The sequence below is a fragment of the Dipodomys ordii genome, unplaced genomic scaffold (assembly GCF_000151885.1).
Source record: "Dipodomys ordii isolate 6190 unplaced genomic scaffold, Dord_2.0 Scaffold15, whole genome shotgun sequence".
In the NCBI taxonomy this organism is placed as follows: Eukaryota; Metazoa; Chordata; class Mammalia; order Rodentia; family Heteromyidae; genus Dipodomys; species Dipodomys ordii.
The window spans coordinates 13,492,234-13,512,492 of record NW_012267231.1 but is presented as its reverse complement, the minus strand read 5'-3'; the positions used below and the strand labels follow the sequence as shown (position 1 = coordinate 13,512,492).

Genomic DNA, 20,259 nt, shown 5'->3' with positions numbered 1-20,259 from the left:
TCTGGGCTGAGGTGAAAGGTGAGAGGTCAGAGGTGAGCTCAGAGCTTCCAATGTCATGGCTCTGAAGGTCTAAACCCAGCTGTGGAGACTTGGTGCTTATTATTATTATTATTCCTGATGCATATATACTGTGAGTGCAATCGTGTGTATGTGTGTATGTGTGATTTATTTCACAATTAGAAGTAACAGGGAATAAATTAATTACATAAAAGACAAGGAAACCAAAAGGAGAATTTCTAGTGTTCTCTAAAAACAAATAATCAGTGCTCTGACAAGTGTGACAAAGAAAGAACAAGAGGAAGTGACAGATAGACTTAAATAGAAACAAGTGGGAGCTGGGCACCAGTGACTCACACCTGTAATGCTAGCTACTCAGGAGGCTAAGATCTGAGGATCGTGGTTCAAAGCCAGCCCAAGGAAGAAAAGGCCATGAGACTCTTTATCTCCAATGAACCACCAGAGAACTGGAAGTGGTGCTGTGGCTCAAAGTGACAGCGGGGTAGCCTTGTTTGAAAGAGCTCAGGGACAGTGCCCAGGACCTGAGGTCAAGACCCATGGCCGACAAAAAAAAGAGGTTGTGGATGAGAATGTTTCACAGCACACTGTGTGTGTGTGTGTGAACTCAGGACCTAGAGCAGGACCTTAGCTTTTTCACTCAAGACAGGTGCTCTACTACTTGAACCACAGCTCCATTTCTGGCCTTTTGGTGGTTATTTGGAGAAAAGACTGTCACAGACTTTCCTGCCCAGGCTGGTTTTGAACCATGACCCTCAGGTCTCAGCCTCCTGAGTACCTAGGATGAACTGCGTGCCACCTGCGCCCAGCTGCTTTTATTTTTAATGAAGTCTCACTTAACTTTTTCCCTAGGGCCAGCTAGGACAGAAATCTTCCTATCTGCCCTTTCCACATCACTGAGACTGCAGACACACCATCTCATCCAGCTATTGGTTGAGATGGTGCCTTAAGAACTTTTTGGCCCAATCTAGCCTGGAACTTTGATCTCTCGCCTCTCAGCCTCTTCAGCAACTAGGATTACAGGAGTGAGGCACTAGGCCTGGCCCTGATGCAGATCTTAAGTGTGGTCGCTCGTGTAAATCTAATAACCCGGAGGAAGCCATGAACCTTGAAGCCCTCTGGCAGGTCACGTCCTTAAGGATGAGGGAAGGCATGCACACATCGAGCTAGGTCACGCGTGCAGCCAGTGCAGCCAGAGCTGGAAGCGCCCTCACGTTAGACCCAGGAGAGCCCCGCTTGCAGACCAACAATGGAGGCACAGAGCAGGAAAGCAACCTCAAGATCCCCTGGCTCAGCAAGCACAAATCCACATTCTTGACCCCGAGTCCTGGCGGGGTTCCCAGACCACTGCAGCTGCTGGAAGCCAGGCCCCTGTGGTCTGAAGACACTCCACCTCCCTACCCCGCCCCCCCAGCCCCAGGTTCCTGGGAGTCCGAAGAGGAGACAGCAAGGCCTTGTTCAGAGGGCGACCAGCTCCAAGCAAACACATTCCTGAACCTCTGCCACCCACAGTTGGGGCCAGACTAGCAAAGTTATAAATGGCTTTTTCTCTCTGCAGATAAGAGAACCACAGAATGTCAGGCCTGCAAGAGATGGACTCCTGGGGTGTCTCTCCAACCAGACGCCGCTAAAGCCTAGGAATCCCAACTCCCTGCCAAAGTACCTTTCAAGTTCCAAAGGCAGATGACAAGTGTGTGTCCACACATGGGTGTCATTTTTAGGTCTTTTTTTTCTTTTTTTCTTTTAACTTCCCTCATCAGACAAAAACACTCATAAAAATTAAGTGAATTGCATTCAGTGTTTTGCAAAATATCCAGTTTATCCAACTCATCAAGAATCCATCTCTCCACTAGGCACTGGTGGCTCATGCCTGTCATCCTAGTTACATGGGAGGTAGGGAGGACTGTGGCTCAAGGCCAGCCCAGGCAGTGTTCTGGACAGCCCTTCTGTTCTGCAGGCCATCAACGGAGCCTTTTCTCTTTTACGACATTGAGTCCTGCAAGTTGTCCAAAGCTCGACCTGTGAGGCCCAGCACCCCCACCTTTGTTTAACCACAAACACAGCCAATTGGGCTGACCCAGGCAGGGCCTTTGGTGGGGAGGCGGCTGAGGAGCCAGAGCGCCTTTGCATTCCTCAGGCCCATCAGACATCTGCAGGCCTCTCTCTCCTCCAGCCCCAGAAGCCCCGATTTCCTGTGACTAGGCCCTGAGTGCCTGGTCCCCACTCACCTCAACCACCCGCTCTGAAACTGTGGAGAAATCCTCAGTTTTGCTGGGGCGAAAAAAATCAAGACCTTATCTCAAAGGTAACTACAGGAAAAATGGGGCTGGAGACATGGTTCAGCAGCAGAGCACCTGCCTAATACGCTCAAGGTCCTGAGTTCAAAGTTCAGTATTGCCCTCCCCTCCCCCCACCAAAAAAGAAGAATCCTTCCTCATCACCCAAGGTCACTCTTGCATGGATGCACAGAGGGCTGAGGCTGTGCCATGGTCAAGGTCATGGGGAGTGATGACTGCCGGCTCCTAGGCTGCTCTCCTGACCTCCTCCGAATGAGTGGGGTCCTGACTTGCAGGTGCTATCATGCCTGGGTTACAGCCATGTCCCCTGAACAGTAACCAAGGCCAGAGCCATTGGAAGACATGGCCACGTGCCAGCTTCCTATGAGCTCCATGTCAGGCATTTGCAATACCAAGCCTCCAGCCCTCACTTTCCCTCTAGGCAGAGGGCTAGGAGTAGGTTTCATCCTGAAGGCCTCAGAGCCCAGCACCACCTGCCCAGGGACTGGCTGGGGAGGAGGCCTCCCTGGACCTGGCACACCCCACCGCAGTGGGAGGGAGAGGAGGGGGACAGCCCCAGCTTTGCTCGGAATGATCCAGTTTCCCCTGGACACTTTTTCCAGTGTGGCCTGCCAGGAGAGATTAAGACCACAAATAGCAACCCGATGCCTCTGGAGGAGGAGATTAGTGGGTTCCGGGGTGCCTGTCTCCCTGAGAAAAGCGGTTTGTTTCAGATCTGAATCCAAACCCACAGGGCGACGCTGTGCCAGGTCCCATGGAGTTGATGGAGGAGACAGGGAGAAGCAGAGAGGCCGCTGGGAAAATGCTGGGGGGGGGGCAGATCAGAGCATCCTGAATCCCAGGGGGCTCATGCAACCCTCCCTTCCTTGCTTTCCCCCTCGGTGCATCTGCTTGAGGTCCTAGTCTAGAACCCAGCACACCACCAGATGCCGTGGCAGTGTGACCCTGGCACAGCCTAGGCTTCATCCCCCTCCCTGCGAGGAGAATCAAGGGTACACATTCTCCAAGGTTCTTCGGGCTCATAGCAGACCACAGCACCATGCTGCCGCCCATGCTCAGAAAACCATCTCAGGTCCATCAGGCAGATGGCCTCCAGCCAATGGTCTCCATCCATAGAGAGCCCAGAGCAGCACGCAGAGACAGCAGGGTCACCTTGCAGGTGTGGCCCTCCATAACAGAACAGTGTCCCTCTATACTCATAGTGCAAGGCCTCCTGACAGCCTAGGCACAGGGCTCCAAACCATGAAGTGAATGACCCAGGGGCACACAGCAAGGACATCTGAGCAGGTGTTCACACCCAGGCCACACACTGCAAAGCCCATGCTCATCATGTGCATACTGTCCCCACTGTGGGAGGACCACCGGTCTCCTTTGTTGGAAGGCCCTCTGGCCCAGGAGCCTTCATGGGTCTTATGCAAGTAGTGCTTTCCCAGGAACAGCATGTCTCTGCCAGTGGAACAGCGCCCCCTGCTGCCCATGCACCTCTCCTGCAGGTCCCAGGGAGGGTGAAGGCAAGAGGAGGTTCTGTTCTCACTAGCCAGCCCCCTTGAGCTTTATATGGCCCAAGCAGATAGAAAATTGTGCTTCTGCCTGGCGTTCTAGGTCTAGAAGAGGCCCAAATACCCGACACCTCAGATCAGGGAAGGGGGACTTGGAAACGGGGCCACAGCCACCTGCTGCCCCTCCGCCCTGCTGTCCCCATTGCCTGGGCCTTACAACGTAGCAGGTGCAAGCACATGCCTTTCGGGGATCAGATGAGCCCCTCTCCTCAAGCCCCAGTTTCCACTTCTGATGATGGTTGTAAGGTGCTTACTCAGGGCAGGCTCTGGCCTCCATTCAGATTCCCTCCTCAATCACTTACAGCAAGATATAAGGTACAATGGGGAAACTGAGGCTCAAGAAAGCCAGGCAATTCACACCAAGTCACACAGCAAGCAAAATGTAGACAAGGCTCCAGCTGGGGCAGCCCGACACCTGTACCAGCAATAAAGTAGATGACAACACCCCAGATACTATGAAATAGTCTGCCCAGGGTGGGGAGGCATAGAGGAAGATGTTTGAACAACTAGGGACCTTGCAGCCATTTAAAACAGTGAGGCCAGGGAGAGAAAGCTACTGGGTCCATCCTGGAAGACTTCCTGGAGGAGACAGGAACAAGACCACACTTTGGCTTGTCACAGGTCTGGCAGTTAGTAGCAGGTAGAACTGGCTGCTCCTGGGCAATGTGCCTGAGTGGGCAAGGTGGCTGTCCCCAATGTCCCAGGGGCCACAGCAGGCTGTCCCCCAGCCAGGCACAGCACTAAGCATTCTGTATAACCCCATGGCCTCCCAGTAACCCTAAGAGTTCTGCAGGGCAGCGCCCATCAGTTAGCAGAGCCCCATTCCACCTGAGGAAGTCAGGCCTTGGTGGGCCCACCTCAGACCCCAGCAGCTGAAGCAAGAGCCAGGATGGGACCCAGGCAGATGCTGTCAATGCCTTGGCTCCTTCGCCTGAGCTGCCACTGCAGGATGCCATCTGCAGCCGGGTCAACGCAGCACTTTTCCTGGCAAGGCTGTTCTAACTGGAGTGAAATCAGGAGAAGGAAGCAAAGTCTCAAGTCCCCAGGCCCAGGCCCGCAGGTGCCAAAGAAATGCTGCCCGGATAGAACCTCGTCCTGCTCCAAAGGATTGGTATCTGCTGCCCCCTGCTGGCCAAGAGGAGAACTTCCCAGGAACCCACGGGTCTGTCTCAGAGCTTGGGTTTCCGCAGCCACTGCCCAGGCTATTTTTGTCCTTATTGACAGTTGTGACTATTGTGGGGTGTGTGATGTGTGAATAATGCACACAGTGTGCAGAGAGTCCATCCAATTAAATATTCATCACACCACAGACATTAAGCACAAACCTAAGCTGTCCTCTCCCTCCCTGCTGCCAGGCCACCGCCCCCAGCAGCCCACTCCCAATGCCACTACACCCACCTCTTCTGTACCCGCATCCCTCTGAGCCTCTTCTGCATGACAGCGCTGAATGCTGAGAGGTCCCTTCTAGATCTAGCACTCTGCGTCTCTGGAAAAACCTGCCGCTGCCCTCGGTGAGGAAGCCAGGCCAATGCACGCCAGGAGGTAGACTGGAGTGACTGGGAGTCACAGGCTGACTCCAGGGATGCAGCAGAGCCAGACCTAGGCCTGGGGGGACCAGAGGAGGCTGGACAGGGCAGGCAGTGAGAAGGCTGTGGGAGAGGGTGGAGGATGGGGGCCCCAGGGACAGGAGAGCCTCCTGCAGGGAGGAATCCCCACAGGGAGGGGGTCCCTGGGCCCTGCCACCACTTCTGTCTGAAGCAGATCCAACTCCTGTAAAGAAAGCAAACACCTGCAGGCTAGCAAGCACTTCCTATCAGGCTAGCAAGCACTTCCTATTCTCCCGCCAAGGTGAAGGGCTTGGCACTGTTGACAAACTAGCAGAATGCCTCAGATGTCAACAGTTTCCCAGCAACAAGGACAAGCTGAATGCACAAGACAAGCCCTGGCAGAAAAGGTGCTTCCTGCCCAAGCTCCTGCTGGGTGGGGGAGGCCAGGCCAGGCAGGTGCAGCTGCTGTGCTGGTCCAATCCAGCCCCTGGGGACTGTGCTTGTCCATGACTGCAGACTCTGACACAGCACTGTCAGAGTGCGATTGGGGAGGTCAGGCCATGCATACTCACTGATGAAACAAATGCTTAAAAAAAAAAAAGTGAGGTTTGAACTCAGGGCCTTGCACTTGGCTTTTTGGCTCTGCTATTTGGTCTACATCTCCACTCTGGCTTTTTTGACAAAAGAGCCTTGTAGAGTCTTCTATCCAAGTTGGTGCACCAAATCCTCCAGGTCTCAGCCTCCTGAGTAGCTAGGATTACAGGTGTAAGCACTAGCACCAGTCTGTACAGATACTTCTTGGGGTTTGGTAGGAAATAGGTTCAGGCCTGAGGCCCAGGCCAGTTGGAGAGATTGAGTACATTAACTATTCCCTCACCCCCATCCTAAGGTTGAGGAACTAAAAATCAGTGGAAGAACCATTCAAGATCACGCAGCCCCATCAGACCCTGCTGTACTTGAACCCACAGCCCTGTGTGTGGAAGGCAGCTTGTGGTGTGACTGGCATGGATGTGGTCAGGTCTGGAATCAACAGACTCAAGTCCTGTAGCAATAGCACTCAGATATCAAATACTAATGTGAAATGCAGACAATTGGGATTTCTTGTGGTGCACACGTGATTGCTTTTACCTCTCAAGGGGATGATATAACCAACCCCCTACAAAGGTACTATCTTGACGGCCCTGTGCCAGGCCTGTCTTGCGCTCCAGGCTGGCTCCATGTCTGTGCTAACATTTCTCAGTGAATGTCAACACGGGTCTCTCGTAAATGCCACGGCTTGTTAGCAGAGTAAACCGTGTGCTTAGCCTGTCTTAGGAGAATCTTTGCTGAGTAAACACAAGGAGGCTTTGCTTGAGAGTAAACAGAGCTGGAGCTGCTTTGGCAGCCGGGGTGGGAAGGTGACTCCACGGCCAGACCAAAGGGAGGCCAGGTCTGGCCTGGCGCCATCTTGGGAACCCTGAATGCCAAGGGCAGGCGAGGAAGCTGGGATTAGAGAGGGCCAGGGCAGGTCTGAGGCCACACAGCTTGCTCTAACAGAAAGCGGTTTGTTTTCAACATGGATTTTCCCTGCCTGCCCACCTACCCTCCCTCAAAGCCCCCTCCCCTCTGGGGAGACTCTACAAGGTACAAAGGTGGACCCAGCGGGCATCTCATGTTCTAAAGTTTTAAGACATTTTTTAAAGGCTAGAAGAGCTGCGTATAGTCGTTCCTTCCTGTAATCTTAGCTACAAGGGAAGCTGGTATCAGGATGATCCTGATTCTAGGCTGGACCAGGAAAAGTTCAAGAAACCCCATCTCTGCCAATAAAAATCACGGTGACAAACCTGTCAGCCCATCTATATAGAAAACCTAAGTAGAACCCTAGTCCAAGCCAGCCTGGAGGGGGGGGCAGAGGGGCGACCACTAAAAAAAATAAGAGGGGCCCAGGCCACAAGACTCTGGGTTCATCCCCTAGGATCACCAAAAACAGAAAACAAAGGCTACAAGAAAAATGAAGCCCTATGATGGTAGGTCCAGAAATGACAGCAATCTCAGGCTGAAGGCCAAACAAGAGTCCAAGGCTCTAGTACCACAAAAACAAAATCTAAGCAACTAAGTCACAGAGCTATTGTTAGCAGAAAGGAAGGGTCCTATCTCAGTATACACTTATTCACAGGGCAACAGCACCTCCCTGGATTCTGAATAAAATGCAAGTGCTTTTGTTTCCTTGTATGGAAAGCCCAGGGGGCAGCCACAGTAGCTCCCACTTTCAATCTAGACCAGAAGTTAATTTGGGAGTGGAAGGCCAAGTGTGCTGTGCATTTTAGGGGTGTGGTCTTTTTCTGTGTGTTTTGTCTCAGCTGGGCAGAGGTGTCTTAGTAGTCATTCCCAAGGTTGGCCACTGTGGGACAATACCAAGCCACAATCTTCTTTAAGGCCTCATTCTGATTCCCTTCAAAATAACCTGTTCTGTAAGTGCCACTTAACCCAGGGCCTTGTACTCTTGCCTGGATTTCCCACTCAAGGCTGGTATTCTATCTCCCTTAACCCACTGCTCCACCTCCGTATTTAACCCACTGCTCCACCTCCATATTTTTGCTAACTGGAAGCCTAATTTTCCTACCTGGCCTGGACTTGAACCAGGATCTTTCAGACCTGTTGGAGAAACCAGAATTGCAGGTGTGAGCCAACAGCAGCCTTGTTTCCACCTTCTGCCTCCTTTATCAATCAGTCTGTGCTTATAGGTATGTTGTCCATGGGACCACCTAAAACTGGGTAAGATTTCCTCTAGGAGGGGTGCAAGCAGCAAGGTCAGAACAAAAGGGTGCAAACAGATCTTCCTCACTAGCTTCCCATTCTGGCCCAGCCATAACAATGACTACCAGTCATTGCCCTAAACCCTGTAGGATCTGCCAACAGATCAGCCCAGAGGGATTCCCCCTCCCCCCAGAAGGGGTAATCACCCCAAATTACCCACTTTGAGAACTATGGCTACACTCCCCTTTTTTCATTTTGGTGCCAGCTCTGGGGCTCAAACTCAGGGCTTAGATGCCATCCAGTCTCAGCAACTTTCCAACGCAGACTAGCTCTGAACTGAGATCTCAAATCTCAGCCTTCTGATACTGACTCAGAACCACATGGCTGGGCCAAGGGCCGCTATTCCCTATGGATTAGATAAAAGGTGTGTGAGCCAGATGCACTGCAATGAATGTTACCATTCACCCTCAACTTGCAGTAGAGGAAACCACTCTAGGCTGCTGCTTGTCACAGATGTCTAGCTTTCTTGCTGGAGGTCCACCACTTTAGCTATTTCCTTAAAAAGCTAGGCCAGCATTAGTCTTGCTTACAGCAAAAGTTCTAGCTGACCATACTGCTTGGCACCAACTTACAATTAGTTCTTCTAGGTGCTGTCCTATCCACTGTCAATGTCCCTAGACACAATGCTCATGTTTCTAATAACCTACTTGTGAGATACTCTAAAACTGCTAATTCCCCAAACCCAGGGTTTGAATTTCAGCTGCACTACTGTAGCTGGCAGACCCAGCCTGCAAGAGCAAGCTTTCTGAAGCTGAGACTCTACACTGTACAGATAAACCTTGTAACCAAAAAGGCGCACAGCAGACCCAGAGGAAGCATCTGCTCTGACCTCCACTTGTGATGCACAGAAGGCACTTACTAGGTCAGACCTGTGGGGAACTTTCACCCTAGTGACCTTCAACTAAACACACATGCTCTGACAAACTGTATAAGCATTGGGTGATATTAGCATTGCAATACACTCCCAAACTATGGCCAGAACAGCAGCAGAGTCCAGCTTTTATTGAATAGTTGCAAAGAGGTTTAGTCAAAAAGACCGAAGCCCATGTCATCGTCAGACTCCTCCGATTCTTCCTTCTTTGCCTCCACTTTCTTCTCCTCAGCTGGGGCAGCGGCGGCGGCTGGGGCAGGACCTCCGGCTGGAGCAGCACCCGCAGCTGGTGCAGGGCCCCCAGCCCCTACATTGCAGATGAGGCTTCCGATGTTGACATTGGCCAAGGCCTGTAACACATGGGCCATAGGTGAAGATGCAGCCCATCCTGGTGTTGTTTTTTACAGAGCCTCCCCCAAACACAAAGTGCCTCTTCCTCTCCAATGCAAGGACCAAATCCTAACATGCCAGTGCTGGAGATGCCTCCTAGGGTGCCTGCCAGGATGGCTTTCATCCTGTGCTGATGGTCAGGCTTAACCAATGAGAACAGCTACCCAGCCACTTTCCCTTGACAATTGAGAAGAAACAGCCCACAATAACTTGTTGGGTTGAAAATACAAGACCCAGGACTCAGCATGAAGATAGATGTTACTAGCTTCACTTGTCAGACAAACTAGCCTGTCCAAGGCAAGACGGCCAGTGTGAACTCGGGCAGAAACTTCCCTGTATTAACTTTTCATTCAGAAAACGGCCAAAAGGGCCACTAAATTCAATCCCCAAAACCTATTAGTGCCACAATGGGAGGGGGTTGACATAACATGCCTAAAATTGTCTGCTTTAGGAGGAATGGAAAAAGGGATAAAAATGATCAAGAGATGTGCTCAACCCGACACGATTATTTGAATCCGTTGTTACTTTAAAGAGAGGACAGACAGTAATGGGACAATGTCCAAAACCAAATAAGGCACCAACCAGTGGCACCTCCTACCTACGACAGAGGAGGCGCAGGCGGCAGTCACACCCCAAACTACAGTCGCCCCCCAATCACCTTACCTTTGCGAACAGGCCCGGCCAGAAAGGCTCCACATTCACCCCGGCTGCTTTGATGAGGGCGTTGATTTTATCCTCCTGCAGTAAACCCAGCAGAGAGCCACGGTTAGCTCTCCAACAGCAGGCCACAGGGTGCAGTTACCCAAAACACGGACGTGGAACGGGACCCGGGCCCGCCAGCTCCGGGCCTGAACCAGGTTCTGGCTCAGGACACGTACTTGGGCACGAGGCCTCACACGGGACTCGGCCGTGGGCCCGGACTGCCAGCTCAGTTGTCTGCGTGTCTATTTTAAGTTAGGGGCGCGGGGAGGGGGCGCCTGGGGCTCGAGCGCCTCCCTCCGACTCTAGCCGACCAGGGCCAAAAGGACCAGACGGAACGGGAGTCGTGGGTCGGGCAGGCGAGGAAGCGCCTTACACCTCGCGAGCCTCCTCACTTCCCGGGCCCGCACGCGCCCTCCCCGCCCGGCCTCCCCGCCTCAGCCCGGCCTCCCCGCCCAACTCACCGTGACGGTGACTTCGTCATCGTGCAGGATGAGAGCGGAGTAGATACAGGCGAGTTCCGAGACGGAAGCCATAGCGCGGACTGCCGGGCGCGGTGCTAGTCGCCGGAAGAAGTGAGGGCCTCACCCCAACGCGGCCTTAGCTCCCTCGGAAGGACCGAGCACCTTGGCGGCAGCTGAGGAAAGGGAAACACGCGCCTGCGCGCTCCCTCTTATACAAACACACGAGCCAATCGGAGCCCGCTACTGGCGGAAGAGGCGGAGCCAGGAACGACCAGTGACGCCTGCGCATTGGCGCTCCTCGCTCTGCGCGCGGGTCTCCCAGCGCTTCGGGGCTCGGGCTCCAGTGATTGGAGTGCGGGACGCCCGGATGATTACGTATTTCCAGGAAGTGGTTTCGCGGTTCGGCGGGGATACTCAGAGGTTCTTGGGACGGACGCCGCACGGTCGTCGGGCGATGACCGGGTCAGGTCCCGTCATCGACCTGGTCCCCTAAAGGGAGGCCCCAAGGTCTCCCAGGTAAATGTGAGAGTCAGGGGTCCAGTGACGTCAGACTGAACCCGGAACTGCATTGCACGTCCGGCGCCGTCCGCCGGAAGGAATAGTTGGGGAACTCGGAATCGACCTCGGAGCTTTCGTATGGTCTGGGGTTAGCACCGGGCGCTAGTGTCCGAGCGCTCGAGGGTGTCGGGGTGGAGAGCGAGGCGGGCGCTGCATTCGTGGGTTGCCGGGTAGAGTTGAAACCCCTTCGTACACTGCTTTAAGTTAAAAAAAAAAGTCAGGCGGAAGCCGGTAGCTCCTGCCCGACATTCTGGCTCCTCCGGAGGCTGCGATCGGAGCGTCGCCGCTCAAAACCAGCCCTCGAGCCTTTGTGCCCGAGGCTGGCGCTCCACCGCTTAGCTTGAGCCACAGCTCCGCTTTTTGGTGGTGAATTGCAGGTAAGAGTCCCACGGACTGACTAGGAACGGCGATCCTTAGCTCTCAGCCTCCTGAGGAGCTAGGATCACACGCGTGAGCCACGAGTGCCAGATTTTGCCAATTTCCATAGTCTGAATCAGCTGTATACCAGAACTAATATCTCCTCTCCCCCCCAAAAAAAAAAGGTTAAACTATCATTTTGGTTAACGCCAAAAAAAAGTACTCTAAGGCTGTGACAACCACAGCTGTAATCCCAGCACTCAGGAAGCTGCGGCAGAGTAAAGTGGTCAGCCTAGGCTGGGCTATTTTATTTAAATAAAATACAAGCAGATGTTATCCACTTAATATGACACTGCTTCCCATTTCTCTTTTCATTCATACCTTAAATAGTGAACTTGGTCACACTGCACTGTGCTCCATGCTGGGTATATAGGAGGGGCCACCACACAAACTATGTCTTAGTGATTTTTATTTTTGGCATAGTTAAATGTCATTAGTGAATATATACATACAAATTTCTAAAAAACACTTTCTAAAACATTTTATCATTGGTCATTGACCTCTTTATTTTGAAACTTTGCATTGTGAAAATATGTGTAAAGTGCATTCTTGCAGCTAATCAATAGCTGCATTTGTTTTGTTTATAAAACCAAACCTGGAAAAGTCACAATAAAAAAAAAAAGTGAGCTAGGTATATTCTTCCTTAATTACCCAAGACAGACACTTGGTTGAATTAGTTTATAAGTATACAAGAAATATACAAAAAATCAATGTTATAAAAAACGTTCAGAGAGCAAAAAAGGAGGAGTGACTTCCTCTGGGATAATATTAAATACGGCAACGCATATAATACACAAAGGTTGAGTCCTAGGTATCTTTGGAGCTGTGGAGGAAGCTTTGTTCTAGGCCAGTGTGTGACTTGGCTGAGGTCTGTCATGTTGCACAAGGTGGGTCATGTACAAGATGACACTTCTGCTGTGGCTTTGTAGAAATCACCAATGCCAACAAAACTGCTCTGTTGCTACAGGGACTGTCAGGTCATGGCTTCTTGCGCCTAAAACATAAAAGCAACATGTAAAGTTCAATTCTGCAGCTAGTGACCCAGCCATAATGCATGGTCTTCAGAGAAAGCAAAGAACTGTTAGCGAACATAAGGACCTCATCCTTATCCTATTGCAACCATTTTTCCAGGTGGCCTCAGCAATCCAAGCGAAGGGGCTTTACTAAAATGTGGGGAAAAGAACAGGTCAGATTCAAGTATGGGTTTAGTAGAAGAGAAGAGGTATGTCTCCATTGTGGCATCCACTTTATTTGTATAGAGGTTATATAGTGTTCTAGTCCTATTCAGCCTGCCATTTACAGTGTCATTTTTGTTTTGGTAACAGTTTTGGGGCTTTTCTTTAACTTTTTCCACGCAAGCCTGGCGCTCTACCACTTGAGCCACAGCTCCATTTCCCACTTTATTTGTGAATGCTTACTCCTTTACCACCAAGACCCAAAACAGACCACTCAGGAAAAATAAGCCACACCAAGCAGCTGAGGACAGCTAGCACCCTCAGCCTTCCCTACCATCTGCCCTCAGCTCAGCCTCAGAAAGCTTCACAAGTATACAAATTCAAAACAGCCACCAGGTCTCATCACCTCGCTTCTGCAGTTCTGGTGGCTTTCACCAGCCCTCAACACAGCTGGGCTGCTTGTACACTGTCAAAACACTGGAGAAGGGAGGTAGGGGAGGGGACACACACATGCACATAGCCAGCAGCTGTTGCAGTACTCACTTGGGCTGTGCATGGTGCTGGTATCCGGGTCCCAACTGCGACCCTGCTCTCATCTCCACAGCCACAGAGCACTAGAAGAAAGTGAGAGAGAACGGCCAGCTTTCCAACAGTCCACAGACACTTCAGACAGGCTCCAACCAAAATAAAAAGCCAGTATTGCTCTCTAGTTCAGCAAAAACACCAGTCAGACACTCGGTTTATTTCTGGTATAGGTCACAGGACTGGAGGGTCATCCAGGTAACTTCCCTTTTAGGTTAAGGGGAGTTTTTGAAAAACTCCTACCTATGCCCCTTCTTTCTCTAGAGTCTCCTCAGGCATAATAGTCAGGAGGCAACAACTGGAGAGCTGCCCCAAGATTCCCATCTACTTGCATTCTTGTCATTCTTGAGCCCTGTCCCCCTACGGGGAAAATATGGGCTCTAAACTGAGCACTGTACACAGACCACAGGAACACAGGCCTCAAGGCTTCCCTGGCCATATGAATTCTTCCTTAGCACCTTCTGAAAACGGGAAGAGCTACAGCTGTGGCATTTAAGCATGACACACCTAATTTCCAGCAAGCAAGTATTTATTTAATTTAACCCATACCCTTGTTTCTACATCGGTCCATTCAGACTCTGTACCATCTGGTTGAGCAGGTGCTACTGTGGCCGATCTTCGTTTTCGACTACTGCAAAAGGGGAAACACGATGCAAGGATTACTTTTGCATCTATGAACAATGAAAACGTTAGAGTGGGGAGACCATGTACACCCTCTGGGAACGAAGACGACTTCACGGCATGTTCTTTTCCTCAAGCAAGCAGCTAAAAAAGCAATAGTCCTTGAGATATTTGAGAGGGTCACTCACCCATTTGGTAATTCTTGTTTTAAAGTCTCAATATCAGTAAACTGCACTGATTGTCCACCACCTCTTGTTTTAAAAACATCACCCTAAAGCCAAGAGAAAAAGTCACCATTACACACTGATGCATCCAAGTGATAAACACATTTTGAATTCATCTCAAGACTGGCCTCCTTCATGCAAACTTCCACCCCAAAACCAAACAGTGCTTGGATTGCTGAGTCTGTACTAATCAAAACACTGGAAAGGTGAGCACATCCCTGTCTCTCACTAAACCAAATACAACTGAATGAGTAACTGTCCTAATGGGGATGTGGTCATTCTTGGTCTGCTGCAATTTAAACACTAAATTGTACTGTGGATTTAAAGAAAGAAGAAAAAAAAAGACCCTAGAAATTTTTACATGCTCTTTTTTTTTTTAAGATAGGGTTTGGCTATGAAACTAAGGCCAGCCTTAAATTGGTGATCCTCCTGACTCAGACTTCCAAGCACTGGGATTACAAGCATAAGTCACCATGCTGAAGAGTTTCCTAGTTTCCTTCCTTTTGTTTTTTGGGGTTTTTGTTTTTGTAAGGGTGAGGCCAAAACAATTAGGAGACAGATGGGTAGAGTTGTCTATGGTTTTTGAGAGTCTTCACTATGTAACTGAAGCTGGCCTTGAGCTATCTATGTAGCTCAGGCTAGCCTTATAATCTTGATCCTCCTACTTCAGCCTCCCCAGTGCTGGGATTACAAACCATATATGCCATAACACCCAGCTAGATTTAAAGTAGAAGTTGAAGCTGAATATTCCAGAATTACAGTCCATTATGGATTGTGAGCTTTAAGAGAATTAAGCCTATTAAAACAGAGTTAGTCCCAATTTGTGAGATTCACAAAGAAAAAAGTTACATCAAGACTAGCCATGGAGGTATATGCCTATAATCACAGCGACTTGGAAAGCAGAGATCTAGGGGATCATGGTTTAAGGCCTGGCAAGCAGAAAGATAGTGAGAACCCATCTCAAAGAATAAAGCTGGACATGGTATGCACCTGTCATCCAAGGTACTTAAGATGCTTAAGTAAGGTTCAGGCAGGCTTAGGCAAAAAAATGCAAGACCCTATATGAAAAAAAACTTTTTTTTTTTTGCCAGTCCTGGTGCTTGAACTCAAGGCCTGGATATTGTCCCTAAGCCTCTTTGTGCTTAAGGACAGCACTCTACCACTTGAGCCACAGCACCACTTCCAGCCTTTTCTGAGTAGTTTTCTAGAGATAAGAATCTCAAAGTTACTTTTCTGCTCTGGCTGGCTTTGAACCGTGATCCTCAGATCTTAAGACTCCTGAGTACCTAGGAGCCACCAGTGACCAGTGTGATTTTTTTTTTAATGTTCTAGGTCAATGGTTTGTTGTCAAGTTGATTTCTAACATACTTCTTTGTCCTGTGCAAATGTGCTTTTACCTTAATTAGCTTAGTCTCAATCTCCCCATCGGAGGCTAGTTCCTGGTGGGTAAGCATGTACTTCTCACACTTAGCCAGCGCCTTTTCATTGGCAACAGACACTGTGATGGCGTGAGGGACATGTGGCTGCATGACTGTCTCAGTCTGCACGTTAGAGGCAGGCTTATGATCTACCCATCTGTCCCCTGCAGAGCGGGATCGTCTGTGTCGGACACGGATTGGTGGTGCGGTCTGATCAGGTTGGAGAAGGAATTAAGAAACAAGCCAGAATTAATTTAAGAATTATTAGAAGTGCAGCAGGTTTGGCTAAGGTAGCACTTGACAATACCAAGACAAAGCTAAATGCTACTGAAGTAACATAAATGTTCTCTTCCTAATGAGCCAGAACAGACATCTTTGAACATCAGCTCACATATCATATATCCTGCCTGGGAACTTCCTTTCAACAAAGGAAGGAAGCAAAGGTTCTAGCCCTGCTGCCAATTCTCCCTCTTTAGGGGTGGACCAATCATTCATCATCTATCCTAAAGTCAACAATAAATCCTGCTTTTATGAGGTAATTGTAGATCACAATTCTGCTAGAGCACTAAACATGCCTAGGCATCCAATATATGTACACACAAAAAAGAAAAAGCCACTCCTTATCCAAAGACAGACAATAAATAAATCTTAACAGCTGTTAAAACAATACAGTACAAAAATACTAAAGAATATCCATGTATAATATGATTAAAACAATGTAAAGTTCTTCTGAACACTTTAAAATTTTTAAATCTCAAAACAATTTTACAAAAAGTTCAAATAAAACAAATGGCTAAAATATGACAACTATTTTTCCCATACATTTTTTAAAATGTTCCAAGAATCATATAAAGAATATAGGGCCAAACCAGCGTCTATTATACAATAAAAAGAACAAACTGGTTGTTTCCAGTCAAATGGCATATAAAATTAAACTTTTAACATTCAGCCTAAGCATACTTGTGATGAAATGTGAATCAACTTAGTAAACATGTCATTGATAAAACTGAGCAAAAATGAAAAAATTGCCACAGGCTATATAAAGATCCCAATACAACATCTGGCGAGCTAAATCACTTTCCCACTAAAATTACAAGGGACAAATAAAGGGCTAGTGATAGCTCAGATCTTTAAAAAACTTTCTCAATATAATTTAGCATTGAAGACTCAGCATTTCAAGGCAGGCTTAAAACTTCTAGTCTTAGTCTCACTGATGTGGAACAAGGTTGGTTCTTAGGATCCATCTTTGGAAAGCTGACAGTCTGCATAGGGCTACTAGCATTCATGACATAATACTTAACATTTTTTTCTTCATTGAAGTTCTAAAATTTAGTCCATCTGACAATTCTTGTGGGACACACATGGATGCAAATAGTGATCTTACAGTAACTTTTCTGCTGCACTTCTAAAGAGACTTTGATTTCAAGGGAGAAATAAAAGTACCTCTAGTAAATCCTCTTAAATATCTCAAGGCCAACTTAGGTATGTCATTACTGCTGGCCAGGGATAAACAGAACTTGAACTGTTTTTAGTCTAATACTTCACCGAATAAGGGGATTGACTAGAGTTGATAGAAAGACCATTCACCATGATTTGCTCCCTAAAAGGCTTAAGGCAAATCTGCAGAGTAAGAAGGTAAGCCTTAGCATCATCGTCCACTTGAACACCTAGGGATTCATCACTATCCCTCAGTAATTGGGGATGAATGCAGGCCACACTACATGTTCAACTAGAAGAGAATCTTCAGCAAACATTTACCATAAGATTCATCTGCTTACAATAACAATTCTAAAAGAGCTATGTTAAGATTTTACTAGGATAAAATTTTGGATGGTACTTGGTGATTTATTCAATGGAAAGTTTAATCTTCAAGAAAAAAAAATATGGAAGCAAATTTAAGTTCCCCTGGATGAAGTAAAGCCCTTGTAGTTTCAGATAAAGGTCTCAAGACTAAAAGCAATTTATCAGACATGAATTACCATCCGTAGTTTTAAAAGAGGGACCTAGACTCTTCACAACAGTCAATATCATAATTACCATATGTAACACATTGCCCTTGATAGTATCCCAGATTGAAAAGATGAAAGGTGAAAAGCCATAGTTGGGACGGATGGGAAACTCAGAGGCTCTTTGCTCAGTTAACAATTTCTTCGGACATGACCAACATTGTGGTCCTGTAGAACAATATCCTCACTTGTAGGGGGAGAAAGACTCAGGGAAAAGTACCAATGGTAAGTCTAGGTAAGAGTTTTCAGCTTTGCTTGGGGTTGAAACTTTCCAAATTGAAAGTCTGAGAAAAGCTTTTTAAAAATACTTTTTCTTCAAAAGTAGTAAGAAAAAAATATTTGAAACTAAATCTGGGAAAGGGAAACCAAGAGGAAAAAAAAAGGGGGGGATTAAAAAAAAGAAGGTATGACCTCAGACTGTCCTAATTGGGTTTGGGTGTAGGCATGTGGCAGAGCATGTACTCAGCATGTGAAAGGCCCAGGGTTCTATCCCTTACACCAAGGAGGAAAAGCCGGGCCCCTCCGCTCAGATTGCGGCTCTACAGCTGCCAGGCAATCTGCTCAGGGATGTGTTCCTTCTGTTACCAGGTAAGGTTACATATTTCCGATGAAGAACTAGGCCTCAATTTCAAGGTGACTCAATCTTTCCCATTGTCAGGAAAAGAAGACCATGTTCGTATGGGAGCCCACACATCTTTCCATTGAATTTTTGGAACCAAGTTACAGAAGGCAAAGCAGATAGAAATCTATTACTACAATGCACCGACCCTGCAGCAGTGGTCCTCTTCTACGTCTAGCTCATCTCTGAGGGTAGGAACCACCTCCCTGCCTTCAGTCCAGCACATCCCTCGCCTTCTGTCTGACACGATACAACTTTTACTTTGTCCTGGCTCCTGCTGCCTACGCCTTGCAATAGATGTCACATTGCCAGGAGTGTTGTATGAAGGAACTTTCTGCTCCCATTCCGAAATGCAGGAAGCTACGGAAATGCTGCTGCAAGAGTTAGAGCGCCTATGTAGCTGTGGCTGGCTCATGAGCTGCTGGCCGTTGGGAATCTGAGCAATATAGTTAGTAGAAAGCTAGAAAAATTGGAGAAAAATTAATAATGAGTAATACTGGAAAACTGAGAGAACAATTCATTACTTTTCTATAATTCTAGCACATGAAGATTTTATAATTATTTGTACTAAGTTACCAAGTTTTTGTATTAAAGTTTTTGTTTATGCTGGTTTAAAAAAAGTTTTAAATATAAGTTTAAAAAATATAATATTTTTAAAACATATTTTCATAGAAATGATCATCTAAAGGGTTGGAGGATTTAGCCCAGGTGGTAGATTGCTTGCCTAGAAAGTTCAAGGCCCCGAGTTCTAACCCCTTACTACCCAAGAAAATACATTCACCTCATCTCCACAGATTCTCCCTAGTACTGAGCTGCTACCAATAACTTACTGGCACAGGTGCTGGAGATACTGATCTTTGGGTAACTTTTTCTCGGTCCCGCTCCCGGGAAGGTCTCTCTGGCTTTTCCGTTTTGGGTTCAGTCACGATAGCTTTTAGCTGTTTCAGTTTCTCATCTTTGACCCAGAGTTTATTCTGCATCTCCAGCTGGGTGGCTGCCACCCGACGCTCCTGCAGAGTAACAATTCAGTCATACAGCACAATTCACCAAACTCAGCTTTGTTGCCTTAAAACAACATTTTTCCACCAATACAGTATCGGCGCTCAGCCCATCTAGGCTGGTCACAGCTCTGAGGGAGGCAGGGGAGACAAGACACTCACACACTCCTTCTGCCACTTCATTGATGTTTCTGTCACCATGCCTTGCAAACGAGCTTCCAATCTGCGCTTGTCTGAGAAGTGCCGCTGGAGTTTCTGGTTCTGGGTTTCCAGTTCCTGCTGTAGATTGCGCTTGTCTTCTTCATAGATTGTGGTTGTTTTCTCCAGAATCTCAATCTGCAAAGGGAGAACAGTGTGCTCAGTAATTAGTATGCAGGAGGGAGGACAGACAAATGCAAGAGGAAGGGCAGGCAAATGTAGTCATAAGATCCAATGTACACATGCTAAAATGGAACCAGGCAACTTGAGGGATCCGTGGGGTCAGGAGAGAGGGGGAAGAATGATGTAAGGGGTGAAATAGATTGAGATGCATTGTACTGATTAACATGCCAAATTGAAGCTCCTTTGCACAATTAGGGATTTTTTTTTTTTTGAGTAATAAATAACTGGCATGCAATCACCTCCCACAGCTGTAAAGAAACCTTCCTGAATTTGCTCACGAAAGAACATTTGTGGGAAAACAATAGAAAGCACTTTTCCTCTAAGATTTCATCTAAACTCCTGTTTGCTTCCCCAAAATAAAAATGTATTAAATAAGCTTTTAAAATGCAAAAGTAAAAATGATTTTGTGTGAAAACTCCTTTCCCTTGAAACTGAAAACCTAAAACTAATTTATCAGGACCTTTTCAGAAAGGAGAAAGCTGTACTGGTTGGGTTCAGCTTCTCTCTAGTGACTGCACCTCCCCCCACAGCCTCAGACAGCCTTGAAATGAGACAACAGTGCTGTCCTGCTCCCCAAAAGCAGTACTTCATCCACCCAGGAGGAGAGCAGTTACCAAGTTGT

General features: G+C 48.1%; 2 protein-coding genes across 4 annotated transcripts in view; both read right to left on the bottom strand.

Moving 5' to 3' along the window:
• Positions 1-9,184: 9,184 nt before the first annotated feature.
• Positions 9,185-10,834, bottom strand: Rplp1 (ribosomal protein, large, P1). The gene is made up of 3 exons (XM_013012090.1): positions 10,639-10,834; positions 10,139-10,213; positions 9,185-9,435 (listed from the first exon to the last, which is right to left on the bottom strand). Exons 1-3 carry the CDS (start codon positions 10,708-10,710, stop codon positions 9,238-9,240), a joined length of 345 nt encoding a protein of 114 aa, XP_012867544.1. The 5' UTR covers positions 10,711-10,834; the 3' UTR covers positions 9,185-9,237.
• Positions 10,835-12,090: 1,256 nt separating this feature from the next.
• Positions 12,091-20,259, bottom strand: part of Kif23 (kinesin family member 23) — a 28,050-nt gene continuing 19,881 nt past the window's right edge. The window contains exons 16-23 of one of the 3 annotated variants that reach the window (XM_013012086.1): positions 19,419-19,592; positions 19,089-19,268; positions 18,407-18,718; positions 15,613-15,843; positions 14,180-14,262; positions 13,920-14,001; positions 13,332-13,402; positions 12,091-12,607 (exon numbers count right to left, since the gene is read on the bottom strand). In XM_013012086.1, the coding sequence (XP_012867540.1) occupies positions 12,592-12,607; positions 13,332-13,402; positions 13,920-14,001; positions 14,180-14,262; positions 15,613-15,843; positions 18,407-18,718; positions 19,089-19,268; positions 19,419-19,592 (1,149 nt within the window). In that variant the 3' untranslated portion in view covers positions 12,091-12,591. The remainder of the gene's footprint in view (positions 12,608-13,331; positions 13,403-13,919; positions 14,002-14,179; positions 14,263-15,612; positions 15,844-18,406; positions 18,719-19,088; positions 19,269-19,418; positions 19,593-20,259) is intronic. The other 2 variants (XM_013012087.1, XM_013012089.1) reach the window with 2 other exon arrangements.